At 48.6% G+C, this 14,196-nt stretch overlaps 1 protein-coding gene across 3 annotated transcripts in view; it reads left to right on the top strand.

Annotated features, from left to right (window-relative positions):
- Positions 1-14,196, top strand: part of LOC129826646 (myosin-10-like) — a 59,984-nt gene extending 45,788 nt beyond the window's left edge. For all 3 annotated transcript variants that reach the window (XM_055887622.1, XM_055887604.1, XM_055887613.1), the window contains 24 exons: positions 3,285-3,478; positions 5,026-5,147; positions 5,438-5,507; positions 5,742-5,902; positions 6,057-6,165; positions 6,318-6,449; positions 6,813-7,019; positions 7,159-7,296; positions 7,409-7,532; positions 7,625-7,796; positions 8,515-8,872; positions 9,024-9,230; positions 9,318-9,422; positions 10,015-10,167; positions 10,318-10,566; positions 10,702-10,914; positions 11,093-11,305; positions 11,443-11,604; positions 11,712-11,840; positions 11,962-12,174; positions 12,376-12,584; positions 12,868-12,976; positions 13,460-13,632; positions 13,769-14,196. In XM_055887622.1, the coding sequence (XP_055743597.1) occupies positions 3,285-3,478; positions 5,026-5,147; positions 5,438-5,507; positions 5,742-5,902; positions 6,057-6,165; positions 6,318-6,449; positions 6,813-7,019; positions 7,159-7,296; positions 7,409-7,532; positions 7,625-7,796; positions 8,515-8,872; positions 9,024-9,230; positions 9,318-9,422; positions 10,015-10,167; positions 10,318-10,566; positions 10,702-10,914; positions 11,093-11,305; positions 11,443-11,604; positions 11,712-11,840; positions 11,962-12,174; positions 12,376-12,584; positions 12,868-12,976; positions 13,460-13,632; positions 13,769-13,925 (4,079 nt within the window). In that variant the 3' untranslated portion in view covers positions 13,926-14,196. The remainder of the gene's footprint in view (positions 1-3,284; positions 3,479-5,025; positions 5,148-5,437; positions 5,508-5,741; positions 5,903-6,056; positions 6,166-6,317; positions 6,450-6,812; positions 7,020-7,158; positions 7,297-7,408; positions 7,533-7,624; positions 7,797-8,514; positions 8,873-9,023; positions 9,231-9,317; positions 9,423-10,014; positions 10,168-10,317; positions 10,567-10,701; positions 10,915-11,092; positions 11,306-11,442; positions 11,605-11,711; positions 11,841-11,961; positions 12,175-12,375; positions 12,585-12,867; positions 12,977-13,459; positions 13,633-13,768) is intronic.

Genomic DNA, 14,196 nt, shown 5'->3' with positions numbered 1-14,196 from the left:
AGGAAAAAGGGGGATGCTTGCAAGCCAAAGAACACCATCCCAACCGTGAAGCACAGGGGTGTGGCAGCATCATCTTGTGGGGGTGCTTTGCTGCAGGAGGGACTTGTGCACTTCACAACATAGATGGCATCATGTGGCAGGAAAATTATGTGGATATATTGAAGCAACATCTCAAGACATCAGTCAGGATGTTAAAGCTTGGTCGCAAATGGGTCTTCCAAATGGACAATGACCCCAAGCATACTTCCAAAGTTGTGGCAAAATGGCTTAAGGACAGCAAAGTCAAGGTATTGGAGTGGCCATCACAAAGCCCTGACCTCAATCCCATTAGAACATTTGTGGGCAGAAATAGCCGTCTTTAGCCGTCTTCATCGACCTGGCCAAGGCTTTCGACTCTGTCAATCACCACATTCTTATCGGTAGACTCAGCAGCCTTGGTTTTTCTAATGACTGCCTTGCCTGGTTCACCAACTACTTCGCAGGCAGAGTTCAGTGTGTCAAATCGGAGGGCATGTTGTCCGGTCCTCTGGCAGTCTCTATGGGGGTACCACAGGGTTCAATTCTCGGGCCGACTCTTTTCTCTGTATATATCAATGATGTTGCTCTTGCTGCGGGCGATTCCCTGATCCACCTCTACGCAGACGACACCATTCTGTATACTTCTGGCCTTTCCTTGGACACTGTGCTATCTAACCTCCAAACGAGTTTCAATGCCATACAACACTCCTTCCGTGGCCTCCAACTGCTCTTAAACGCTAGTAAAACTAAATGCATGCTTTTCAACCGGTCGCTGCCTGCACCCGTACGCCCGACTAGCATCACCACCCTGGATGGTTCCGACCTAGAATATGTGGACATCTATAAGTACCTAGGTGTCTGGCTAGACTGCAAACTCTCCTTCCAGACTCATATCAAACATCTCCAATCCAAAATCAAATCTAGAGTCGGCTTTCTATTTCGCAACAAAGCCTCCTTCACTCACGCCGCCAAACTTACTCTAGTAAAACTGACTATCCTACCGATCCTCGACATCGGCGATGTCATCTACAAAATAGCTTCCAATACTCTACTCAGCAAACTGGATGCAGTTTATCACAGTGCCATCCGTTTTGTTACTAAAGCACCTTATACCACCCACCACTGCGACCTGTATGCTCTAGTCGGCTGGCCCTCGCTACATGTACGTCGTCAGACCCACTGGCTCCAGGTCATCTACAAGGCTATGCTAGGTAAAGCACCGCCTTATCTCAGTTCACTGGTCACGATGGCAACACCCACCCGTAGCACGCGTTCCAGCAGGTGTGATCATCCCTAAAGCCAAAACCTCATTTGGCCGCCTTTCCTTCCAGTTCTCTGCTGCCTGCGACTGGAACGAATCGCAAAAATCTCTGAAGTTGGAGACTTTATTTTTTTTTTATTATTATTTATTTCTTTCTTTTTTTTATCCCATTTTCTCCCCAATTTTCGTGGTATCCAATCGCTAGTAATTACTATCTTGTCTCATCGCTAAAACTCCCGTACGGGCTCGGGAGAGACAAAGGTCGAAAGCCATGCGTCTTCCGAAGCACAACCCAACCAAGCCGCACTGCTTCTTAACACAGCGCGCCTCCAACCCGGAAGCCAGCCGCACCAATGTGTCAGAGGAAACACCGCCACAGGAGTCGCTGGAGCGTGATGAGAGACAAGGATATCCCTACCGGCCAAACCCTCCCTAACCCGGACGACGCTATGCCAATTGTGCGTCGCCCCACGGACCTCCCGGTCGCGGCCGGCTGCGACAGAGCCTGGGCGCGAACCCAGAGACTCTGGTGGCGCAGCTAGCACTGCGATGCAGTGCCCTAGACCACTGCGCCACCCGGGAGTCCCCGAAGTTGGAGACTTTTATCTCCCTCAACAACTTTAAACATCTGCTATCTGAGCAGCTAACCGATCACTGCAGCTGTACATAGTCCATCGGTATGTAGCCCACCCAATTTACCTATCTCATCCCCATACTGTTTTTATTTATTTACTTTTCTGCTCTTTTGCACACCAGTATCTCTACTTGCACATGATCATCTGATGATTTATCACCCCAGTGTTAATCTGCTAAATTGTAATTATTCGCTCCTATGGCCTATTTATAGCCTACCTCCTCATGCCTTTTGCACACATTGTATATAGATTCTCTTTTTTTTCTTTTCTTTCCTACTATGTTATTGACTTGTTTATTTGTTAACTCCATGTGTAACTCTGTGTTGTTGTCTGTTCACACTGCTATGCTTTATCTTGGCCCGGTCGCAGTTGCAAATGAGAACTTGTTCTCAACTAGCCTACCTGGTTAAATAAAGGTGAAATAAATAAAATAAAAAGAACTGAAAAAGTGTGTGCGAACAAGGAGGACTACAAACCTCCTCACCAAAGGTGCTTCAACAAAGTACTGAGTAAAGGGTCTGAATACTTATGTAAATGTGATATTTCAGTTTTTATTTTTTTAATGAATTAGCAAACATTTCTAAAAACCTGTTTTTGCTTTGTTATTGTGTGTAGATTGAGGAGGGGGGAAAAACTATGTAATACATTTTAGAATAAGGCTGTAAAGTCAAGGGGTCTGAATACTTTCCAAAGGCACTATATTAGGAATACTCTGAGGAATGCCTTTTTAGCCTGGAGGTTGTTTTGTCTGTCCTAAATGGAGACAGCCAACTGGTGTCTAAAAGAAGGTGAGCTGCCACACACCACGGTGAATAAGAATGTCTCTTCCCTTCCGTTCCCCTTGATCTCTGCAAAGAACATTGCCTCATATATTGATGCTATCTGAATATGCAAACAAGATGGTATTGTTGATCTTTTTTCTCTGTATTCCATGGCAAGAACAACCACTGATCTAGCTAGTCTAATTACATTCAAATAAAACCAATTGATTGCAGTTTATGTAACGGTGGGGGTGGAAAGGTCAAATAAAATGGCTGTGCTGTTCTTGGAAAAACAGCTGTATTATGAACATGTTTTGAGTTAAGTTGGATTAGGTTTTGCAATAGCTTGGTTCAGTCTTGTTTCCTTTGTCTGCTTTTAATGAACATGTAGTCATGCTAGGGCCAACCGCCCATCCCACCCACTCTGGCTGTCAGTCATGTTGTTTACATGTTGTTGCGCTTAGAAGCCCTCATCTGTCCTGGTCATGCTCTAGTCCTTTGCTGTTTGATTATACAGTATATATGTTTAGTTCACGCACCAGTCACCCCTCTACCAGCGTCTACCCATCTAACTCTGCCCTTCTCTCCTCTCCCTCTTTCTTCTGTCAGTGGACCGTATCGTGGGTCTGGACCAGGTAGCAGGGATGAACGAGACGGCCTTTGGCGCAGCCTATAAGACCAAGAAGGGCATGTTCCGTACGGTGGGCCAGCTCTACAAGGAGTCTCTCACCAAGCTTATGGCCACGCTGAGGAACACCAACCCCAACTTTGTCCGCTGCATCATCCCCAACCACGAGAAGAGAGTGAGCAATGAGCAGCACCCCCCCCAGAACCCCTGTAGCCCAGACTACAGCCCCCACAACCATCCACCAGAACCCCTGTAGCCCAGACTACAACCCCTCCACCACCCACCAGAACCACTGTTGCCCAGACTACAACCCCTCCTCCACCCACCAGAACCACTGTTGCCCAGACTACAGTTCCCACACCACCCACCAGAACCCCTGTAGCCCAGACTACAGCCCCCACAACCATCCACCAGAACCCCTGTAGCCCAGACTACAACCCCTCCACCACCCACCAGAACCACTGTTGCCCAGACTACAACCCCTCCTCCACCCACCAGAACCACTGTTGCCCAGACTACAACCACTCCACCACCCACCAGAACCACTGTAGCCCAGACTACAGTTCCCACACCACCCACCAGAACCACTGTAGCCCAGACTACAGTTCCCACACCACCCACCAGAACCACTGTAGCCCAGACTACAGTTCCCACACCACCCACCAGAACCACTGTAGCCCAGACTACAGTTCCCACACCACCCACCAGAACCACTGTAGCCCAGACTACAGCCCCCACACCACCCACCAGAACCCCTGTAGCCCAGACTACAGCCCCCACACCACCCACCAGAACCCCTGTAGCCCAGACTACAGTCCCCACACCACCCACCAGAACCACTGTAGCCCAGACTACAGCCCCCCCACCGCCCACCAGAACCACTGTAGCCCAGACTACAGTCCCCACACCACCCACCAGAACCCCTGTAGCCCAGACTACAGTCCCCACACCACCCACCAGAACCCCTGTTGCCCAGACTACAACCCCTCCACCACCCACCAGAACCACTGTAGCCCAGACTACAGCCCCCACACCACCCACCAGAACCCCTGTAGCCCAGAATACAGTCCCCACACCACCCACCAGAACCCCTGTAGCCCAGACTACAGCCCCCCCCACCGCCCACCAGAACCACTGTAGCCCAGACTACAGTCCCCACACCGCCCACCAGAACCCCTGTAGCCCAGACTACAGCCCCCACACCACCCACCAGAACCCCTGGAGACACACTCTGCTACCAGGCCTCAGTGGGCCCTCTGCCTCCATAAACAACAGCTCAGATGGAAGGCTGGAAATGAACAATAGCAGAGTGGAGAGTTATGGGCTATGTGGGCCTGTTAAGTGTTCCCTAATGTATTCCAGGGGATTTAGACGAGACACGCTTGTTTCTGCAGTGCAACCACAAATGACTGTCATAAATGGATGGTATGGATGGAGAACAGGATATAAACACCGGTTGTTTTGGTGTAAATGTGTTCAAGTAGTTAGTCTAGTCCCTATGCAATCCTAATTGTAGAATGGCATTTTGCATAATATTACACAAATATATTTGAAGTAACATTGTTTCCCTATAAAACATTTTCTGGATGAAATTTTCAAAGCTAAATGAACAGTAACAGCATTTAGTTGCTATTAGTTTAGAAAAATCTTCTTTGCAGGAAGTTTGGTACTGTACTGTACCTCCCCCAAACCTCTCATCTCAAAGCCCCTCCCTCCCTACAGGCTGGTAAGCTAGACCCCCACCTGGTTCTGGACCAGCTGAGGTGTAATGGTGTTCTGGAGGGGATCCGTATCTGCAGACAGGGCTTCCCCAACCGTATCATCTTCCAGGAGTTCAGACAGAGGTACTGTACTCACTGTACACGCACCTCATACGGACTATTTATGTATTTCAACCCAATTGATAAGTTCCTGTGTTTACTTTTGAGAGATAGATTATAGAGGACAAAGTGGCATTGGCTTCCCATTGCCCTGGGTGTTGTGCTTTGATTATCTCATGGAGCTGTTCTATTTCTGAACAGTGAGGCTTCTGTAAGATCTGAGGCCTCTCACGTCTCTCCTCACACCCTGGTCCTAGTCAACATGGAGGTGTTGACCCAGGGCCTTTACACATTCATGTCCATTCTGTTGCCAGGTATGAGATCCTCACCCCCAACGCCATCCCCAAGGGCTTCATGGATGGCAAACAAGCCTGTGAGAGAATGGTGAGGATTTGTGTGTCACTATTTTACTGTGTTTAGCACATTGAATACTTGGGAGAGGCTCTTTGTCCTTTTACAAGCTAGATCACGGTAAGCATGTTAAATGTATATCGACTTCATAAACATCCATGACATGATTTTTCCTTCGTATTTATAGGGCATCACCTAAATTACACTGTTTATTATGATTTGGCCTTCCTTCCCTGGATTTAAATCTATGACCCATTTTCACTCCAGATCCGAGCCTTGGAGTTGGATCCTAACCTGTTCAGGATTGGGCAGAGTAAGATCTTCTTCAGGGCTGGAGTGCTGGCTCACCTGGAGGAGGAGAGAGACATGAAGATCACTGACATCATCATCTACTTCCAGTCTGTCTGCCGGGGGTACCTGGCCCGCAAGTGAGTTCTATATATGCAATGGCCTTACCTTTCCTCAATTCCTTCCTTTCGTGACCACTAGAACCCTTTTAGGACAGAAAGATGCCACAGATATGTTTCCTTTGGCCTTCTTGGTCAGTATGTCTGACCATGTATCCCCTCTCTCTCCTGACAGGGCGTTTGTTAAGAAGCAGCAGCAACTGAATTGTCTGAAGGTGCTTCAGAGGAACTGTTCTGCCTACCTGAAGCTGAAGCATTGGCAGTGGTGGAGACTCTTTACCAAGGTGGGTATGTCTCCATTACAGTACACTATATCTACTGTATATGGCTAATCTGTCTTTGTAACACCAGAATTGTCAAGTCTCTCTATATAGCTATATGATAAGGCTCCTAGTCATCTACTTTTGAACAGTGGATTCTGTGTTCTGTCCCCCAGGTGAAGCCCCTGCTGCAGGTGACCAGGCAGGAGGAGGAGATGCAGGCCAAGGACGATGAGCTTGTCAAGGTGAAGGAGAAGCAGACCAAGGTGGAGGGAGAACTAGTGGAGATGGAGAGAAAGCACTCACAGGTCAGTGTCCAGTCCACACCAACTACAGTAGACTACACTCTTAGAAAAAAAGGTGCTATCTAGAACGTACAATTGTTATTTGGCTGTTCCCATAGGAGAACCCTTTTGAGTTCCATGTAGAACCCTTTCCACAGAGGGTTCTACCTGGAACCCAAAATAGTTCTACCTTGAACCAAAAAGGGTTCTACCTGAAACCAAAAAGGGTTCTACCTGAAACCAAAAAGGGTTATCCTATGTGGACAGCCAAAGAACCCTTTTGGAACACGTTTTTCTAAGAGTGTAGACCCTAAGGATCATCCCTTTATGAACTTAAATTCCGCATTGTACCATTCATTCCATTATGCCCATGTTTGCATTGTGTAGCTGATCGAGGAAAAGAACATCCTAGCGGAGCAGCTGCAGGCCGAGACGGAGCTGTTTGCCGAGGCTGAGGAGATGAGAGCCCGTCTGGCCGCTAAGAAGCAGGAGCTGGAGGAGATCCTTCATGACCTGGAGTCTAGAGTGGAGGAGGAGGAGGAGAGAACCCAGGGCCTGCAAAGTGAGAAGAAGAAGATGCAGTCTCACATCCAGGTACTGATGAGACATGGAGACTGCAGAGTGGAAGCTTGAGAAGATTGAACATGGAAGTGGTTGCACATATTTTATGACAGAAAATGGACCCAAAACATTTCTACCAGTTACCTTCTTAATAAATGTTTTTTTCTTCCAGGACCTGGAGGAGCAGTTGGATGAGGAGGAGGCTGCCAGGCAGAAGCTGCAGCTGGAGAAGGTGACAGCCGAGGCCAAGATGAAGAAATTTGAGGAGGACATCTTGCTCCTGGAGGACCAGAATTCCAAGTTCCTAAAGGTGAGTGGAGATGAAAGGCAGTCTAGGGTTGAGAAATATCGGACCTTACTAACATTATGCTGCTGGACTTTACTATCATTATAAACAACCTGACTCCTCTTTCCTTCTTCAGGAGAAGAAGCTCCTGGATGACCGTGTGAATGAGATGATGTCCCAGCTGACTGAGGAGGAGGAGAAGGCCAAGAACCTGGGCAAGACAAAGAACAAGCAGGAGGTTATGATGGTGGACCTGGAAGGTAGGTGTCCTCTTACCTACAAGGTCTCACTAGTTATAGGTAGTGAGTCCAGACACTTTAACACCATTCGTCTCCTTCCCTTCTCCCTTCAGAGCGTTTGAAGAAGGAGGAGAAGACTCGTCAGGAGCTGGAGAAGGCCAAGAGGAAGCTGGATGGAGAGACCACAGACCTGCAGGACCAGATAGCTGAGCTGCAGGCCCAGATAGAGGAGCTCAAGGTGCAACTGGCTAAGAAGGAGGAGGAGCTGCAGGCTATACAGGCCAGGTGAGAGAGAGAGACACAGACAGACAGACAGACAGACAGACAGACAGACAGACAGACAGACAGACAGACAGACAGACAGACAGACAGACAGACAGGATGGAAGCCACCTGGAGATATAGTTCAGATGTCTTTTGCCATTGGAAGGTGTTTGACTGCGAGGAAGTCTGATTCTCTGACTGCCTTAGACTGAAGTAATTATCACATAGCTGTTTAGCGCCGTCATCAAATTCCCTCCTATTTTAATTGTTTCAACACCTGTCTTTTATATGCCATATTTAACAATGGTAGGTCTACAGTTGGCCAGACTTGCACCGGTAATCTTGTAATCTGACTATTAAAACCCTATGAGCATTTACCATTTTTATGCCCTCTCGTAATGATACGGTGCTGACCAGACCACCCAGCAGCTATTTATTCAGCAGATCTCACTGGGTTGGAATGTGTAAATGTTGGCCCCACGTCTAGTCTGTGTTGATCGCTGGCCATTAAAAACAATCCGCTCTTTCAGGACCAACTCACATACTCAATGGTAGTGACAAACAAGATATCTGTGTTTGTTTCAGGATATATTGTCTGATACTGCCAACCAGTGGGAAATACATGCATAGCAACTTAGTTCAACTGTCCAAGCATAGGCCTATGACTATTTGGGGTCCTTTGTACTTATACGACAATGTTATATTTTGCATCCTAATAAATCATTTAAAATGTGTGTCAGGGGAGACGAGGAGGTGACCCAGAAGAACAACGCCCTGAAGCAGGTACGGGAGCTACAGGCCCAGTTGGCAGAGCTGCAGGAAGACCTGGAATCAGAGAAGGTCTCCAGGAACAAAGCTGAGAAGCTCAAGAGAGATCTGAGTGAGGAGCTGGAGGCCTTAAAGACTGAGCTGGAGGACACCCTGGACACCACCGCAGCCCAGCAGGAGCTCAGGACCAAGCGTGAGCAGGAGGTGACGGAGCTGAAGAAGGCCATCGACGAGGAGACCAAGAACCACGAGGCCCAGATCCAGGAGATGAGACAGAGACACTCCACGGCCCTGGAGGAGCTGTCTGAGCAGCTAGAGCAGACCAAAAGGGTGGGTGGCTTCACAACAACCGCATGGTCATGTTTAGTCAGAGAAAATGTTTCACTTGGATGAGGTAGTGGAGGTAGTACTTCCTCTGTTTTAAATGTTTTGTGTTGTCTGAGCAGGATTCCTATTGTAATATCTCTTGGTCTGTGTCCAGTTCAAGGTCAACCTGGAGAAGAACAAGCAGAGCACAGAGAGTGCCAACAAGGAGCTGGTCAGTGAGGTAAAGGGGCTGCAGCAGGCCAAGACGGAGTCAGAACACAAGAAGAAGAAGCTGGAGGCCCAACTCCAGGAGTTCATGGCCCGGGTCACAGAGGGAGAGAAGGGCAAGGGAGAGCTGGCCGACCGCTCCCACAAACTACAGGTGAGAGAGGGCCATTTGCAGCACACACACACACGTTATCCTCTGCTGGTGATGGTCTCTCAACTGTGCTGTTTGCTGTGTGTGCAGACGGAGCTGGATAGTGTGTCTGCTCTGCTGGAAGATGCAGAGAGGAAGGGAATCAAGCTGGTTAAAGACACCACTGTCCTGGAGGGTGCTTTGCAGGACACACAGGTGAGCTAGACTGGACAACCTCTCATCGGCGAGGAACACATTATGTGTATCTTAAAGGCCCAGTGCAGACAAAATCTTGTTTCCTGTCTTGTATATCATATTGTACAACAGCTGATGAAACTAACACTGAACAAATGTGATCAATGTTATTTCCTGATAGTTGCATAAATTGTATTTTCAACCAGCAAGTCCTTCTAATCAGCAGGTTTGCATGCGTGGGAGTTTCGGCTTTCCATGGTGACATCGCCATGCAGTAAACTGATTTAATAGACCAATAACAAAGAGAGATCCAAACCTATTTGCTAATAGCAGCTAGTTTTCAGTTTTCCCCTCCCCACTCCCAGACAGTCCTAGCGAAATTGTTGCTTGAAAAAAAGTTTTTTGCTAAAAGCTATTTTTGCCCATTTTAATGGAAATCGATTACAGTAAAGTACTTAATTGTTACCTAGAAATGATTTAATATAATAATGGCTGTATTGGGCCTTTTACATTAAGAGGAGGTGGCATTCTGTTTCCATGTCAATGTCTCATCTTTGGGATATGGGATGGTGTCTGTCTGTCTGTCTGTCTGTCTGTCTGTCTGTCTGTGTAGGAGCTTCTCCAGGAAGAGACACGTCAGAAGCTGAACATGAGCAGTCGTATCCGCCAGCTGGAGGAGGAGAAGAGCACCCTGCAGGAGCAGCAGGAGGAGGACGAGGTGGCGCGCAGAAACCTGGAGAAACAGCTGTGCACACTGCAGGCCCAGGTCAGCACAGCGCCTTACAGCTTAATTGTATCTATTCAATTAATATTTCACATTAACTGCAACACAGATGATATCACCATAACAAGCTACCACCTACTGTAGCCATCCTTCAGCGAGCATCATATCATTATAAACGTGATGTATGTGTAGCTGGTTGAGACCAAGAAGAAGCTGGAGGATGACGTGGGGATGGTGGAGGGTCTGGAGGAGGTGAAGAGGAAGCTGCAGAAGGACATGGACCTGGCCACCCTGAGGCTGGAGGAGAAGGGCATCGCCTTTGAGAAGATGGAGAAGACCAAGACCCGCCTGCAGCAGGAGCTGGACGACCTCATGGTGGATCTGGACCACCAGAGAACCATCGTCTCCAACCTGGAGAAGAAGCAGAAGAAGTTTGACCAGGTTTGACTGATCACTCTAAGCCATTCATAATGGTAGCTAAATTGGCTTGGTCTTAGAGCACAGTATGGAATGGCATTGTGTAGATAGATGGTGGACATTTTCCCTCTGTAAGTCAGTGTTTGTCCTTTGTTGTAGCTGCTGGCTGAGGAGAAGAACATCTCTGGACGCTACGCTGAGGAGAGGGACAAGGCTGAGGCAGAGGCAAGGGAGAAGGAGACCAAGTCCCTGTCTCTTGCCCGGGCTCTGGATGAGGCTCTGGAGGCCAAGGAGGAGTTTGAGAGACTCAACAAGCAGCTGAGGAGTGAGATGGAGGACCTGATGAGCTCCAAGGACGACGTGGGCAAGAACGTGAGTGTTGCACTGAATACCGGTGTTTTCTTCAGCTGAGGGCAGAATGGTTTGCATCTGTTGTTTTCAGATCGACTACTCTGCATCCTACAGAAATAAACTAGGTTAAACCTTAACTTTAAAAGCCAGTTCATTCCAAATAGCATAACCTCAAAGTATCTTCTCTACCACTGTCCAGGTCCATGAGTTGGAGAAGTCCAAGAGGACTCTGGATCAGCAGCTGGAGGAGATGAGGACTCAGCTGGAGGAGCTGGAGGACGAGCTGCAGGCCACGGAGGACGCCAAGCTGCGTCTGGAGGTCAACATGCAGGCCATGAAGACCCAATACGAGAGAGACCTGCAGGGGCGAGACGACCAGAACGACGAGAAGAAAAGGGCGCTTGTCAAACAGGTGCATAGAGGACACATCACTTCCATACAAACAAGAACTGTGTGAAAAAATTCCAGGAACAATAGGTTGTCATACTCTCAGAGAATGTACACCACCCCCTTCCCCTCCGCTGACCTGGTCTGTCCTGGTCTCCTCAGGTGCGTGAGATGGAAGCAGAGCTGGAGGATGAGAGGAAGCAGAGAGCCCTGGCCATGGCTGCTAAGAAGAAGCTGGAGATGGACCTGATGGGCATGGTGGGACAGATAGAGGGCGCCAACAAGGCCCGTGACGAAGCCATCAAGCAGCTACGCAAATTGCAGGTAATAAACTCACACCGTCTGTAGAACAGACAAGACAAATAAAAAATGATAAAACTGATTATTTTGGTCAATAATGGGATTCGATCTATCTCCACTTTGTCCCTCAGTCCCAGATGAAAGACTATCAGAGGGAGTTGGAGGACACCCGGGCCTCTCGGGACGAGATATTCTCCCAATCCAAGGAGAACGAGAAGAAGCTGAAGAGCCTGGAGGCCGAGGTTCTCCAGCTTCATGAGGTACAGTGGGCTGTAGTATTGCTCCTGTCATAACTATGTGTTTTGGTCTGCTGTTTCCTGTAGTCTAGACTGGCTCATCTTACTGTGAAAAATGGTGCCCTGTGTGACCTCTGCCCTGTAGGACCTGGCGGCGTCAGAGAGGGCGCGGCGCCATGCAGAGCAGGAACGGGATGAGCTAGCGGATGAGATCTCCAACAGCACCTCGGGCAAGTCTGCCTTAATGGATGAGAAAAGGAGGCTGGAGGCTCGCATCGCTCAGCTGGAGGAGGAACTAGAGGAGGAACAGGGCAACATGGAGCTGCTCAATGACCGCTTCCGCAAGACCACCATGCAGGTATGAGCCAGGAGGAAACCTTTTCAGGTTGCAGACTTGATCATTGTAATCATTTTACTCTTGTTCCTTTGACTTTTTGGGAACAATCCATTATTCAGCCCCTACCATAAAAAGTACTCTTATCTCTCTCTCACTTTCCCCTCTCTCCTTCATTCCCTGTTTTCCTCTCTCCACCTCTCTCTTCCCCCTCTCCTCCCCCAGGTGGACACCCTGACCCTGGAGCTTGTGGCAGAGCGCAGCTTGGCCCAGAAGAGTGAGAATGCGCGCCAGCAGCTGGAGAGGCAGAACAAGGACTTGCGGGCCAAGCTGGGTGAGCTGGAGGGCTCCGTGAAGAGCCGGTTCAAGGCCTCCATCACCGCCCTGGAGGCCAAGATACTGCAGCTGGAGGAGCAGCTGGAGCAGGAGGCTAAGTGAGAAACTCAGCAACTCTCTTATAACAACTCCAAACCTTATTAGACAGGGTGAAATAGGAGACCAAGACTCAGGAGGAGTTCATGAGGGCTTTAGAACAAGCTCAGCCCGTTGGAAGAGAGGTTCTTGAATGTGATCTAAATGTTAATGTGATCAATGTAATGAGTCAAAAGCAATCTTAAGAGATGTACTTGAAGATCTATGACTGACAACCTTTGTTACAGTGCGGTTCCTGTGGTGCTCTAACCGTCCTATGACCTCATTCCTCTGTCCTCCTCTCAGGGAGCGAGCAGCGGCCAATAAGCTTGTGAGACGGACAGAGAAGAAGCTGAAGGAGGTGTGCATGCACGTGGAGGACGAGCGCCGCCATTCCGACCAGTACAAGGAACAGGTGAGGAGCTTGTCATGGATGTTTGGACGTCCCAGATCTTAAAGCTACAATATATTTAATTCTCATTGAAATCAAGTCTAAGAAGCGATAGATCTGTTCTGTGTGCTCTATTTCTATGCTTCCCGTTCTTAAGTTTCGTTTTGCGTCTTTTACTTTCAGTTTTGTACAACAGCTGAAAATATATAGTTTTTTGGTTATGGATTCTCTACACAATGACTGCTTGTTTTGACACAAACAGAAATTAGGCGAATTCTGCATAGTGCATTTTTAAGATGTACACAGCTAAAGAAGGAATTCTATCCAATTCAGTACAACTTGCAAAGGTGGGACAGGATTAGATAGGTGTGAAGATTTAGGAATGGAGTCTTTCCTACAGTAGGTTCTTTCAAGTAACCATTGGACCATAGGACTGCTGAGTATTGTAAGTATTAGTATTGACTGTTCATCATTGTTGATGTCTGTTGTGACTCCTGGCTGAGTCAGATGGAGAAGGCCAACTCTCGCATGAAGCAGCTGAAGAGGCAGCTTGAGGAGGCTGAGGAGGAGGCCACACGTGCCAACGCCTACCGCAGGAAGCTGCAGAGGGAGCTGGACGATGCAACTGAGGCCAGCGAGGGTCTCAGCCGCGAGGTCAACACACTCAAGAGCCGCCTCAGGTATTTAGAGCCCCACACACACACACACAAACTCTAAGATGATATTTTTCACACAAACAGTTGTGTATATTGGCCAAATTGTGGTCCTCGTTACTAATACCTCTCCACCTCTCCTGGCCCCCTCTGTCCCCTGCAGGCGTGGAGGCCCCATCAGTTTCTCCTCCAGCCGCTCGGGAAGGCGTCAGCTGCAGGTGGAGGGAACATCGCTCGACCTCCTATCCGACGACGAGGTGGAAAACAAGCCCACAGACGCCAATGCCAACGAGACGCCAGCGGCTCCCCAACCAGAGTAGAAGCTCTCCCTCCAGCCCACACGCAGCATGGCCTCTGCCCCCATAAACCTTACCCCTGTCCTCCTAACCCCAGACACCAGCAGTGGACCCCACTACTCTGCCTTACCCCTCTATGGCAAGCTGCAGGGCCAAGCAAATCCATAATCTCCTCTATGTGAATATACTGCACATCAAGCCTTGGATTTGTTTTTAACATCAATTGCAGATAAAAGTGCATTTAAATTGCATAGGAGTCTGAGTGTGCATAGGCACTCGAAAACAAATAACAGGA

Source organism: Salvelinus fontinalis, chromosome 2 (assembly GCF_029448725.1).
Source record: "Salvelinus fontinalis isolate EN_2023a chromosome 2, ASM2944872v1, whole genome shotgun sequence".
Lineage (NCBI taxonomy): Eukaryota > Metazoa > Chordata > Actinopteri > Salmoniformes > Salmonidae > Salvelinus > Salvelinus fontinalis.
This window is presented reverse-complemented; position numbering and strand designations above follow the sequence as displayed.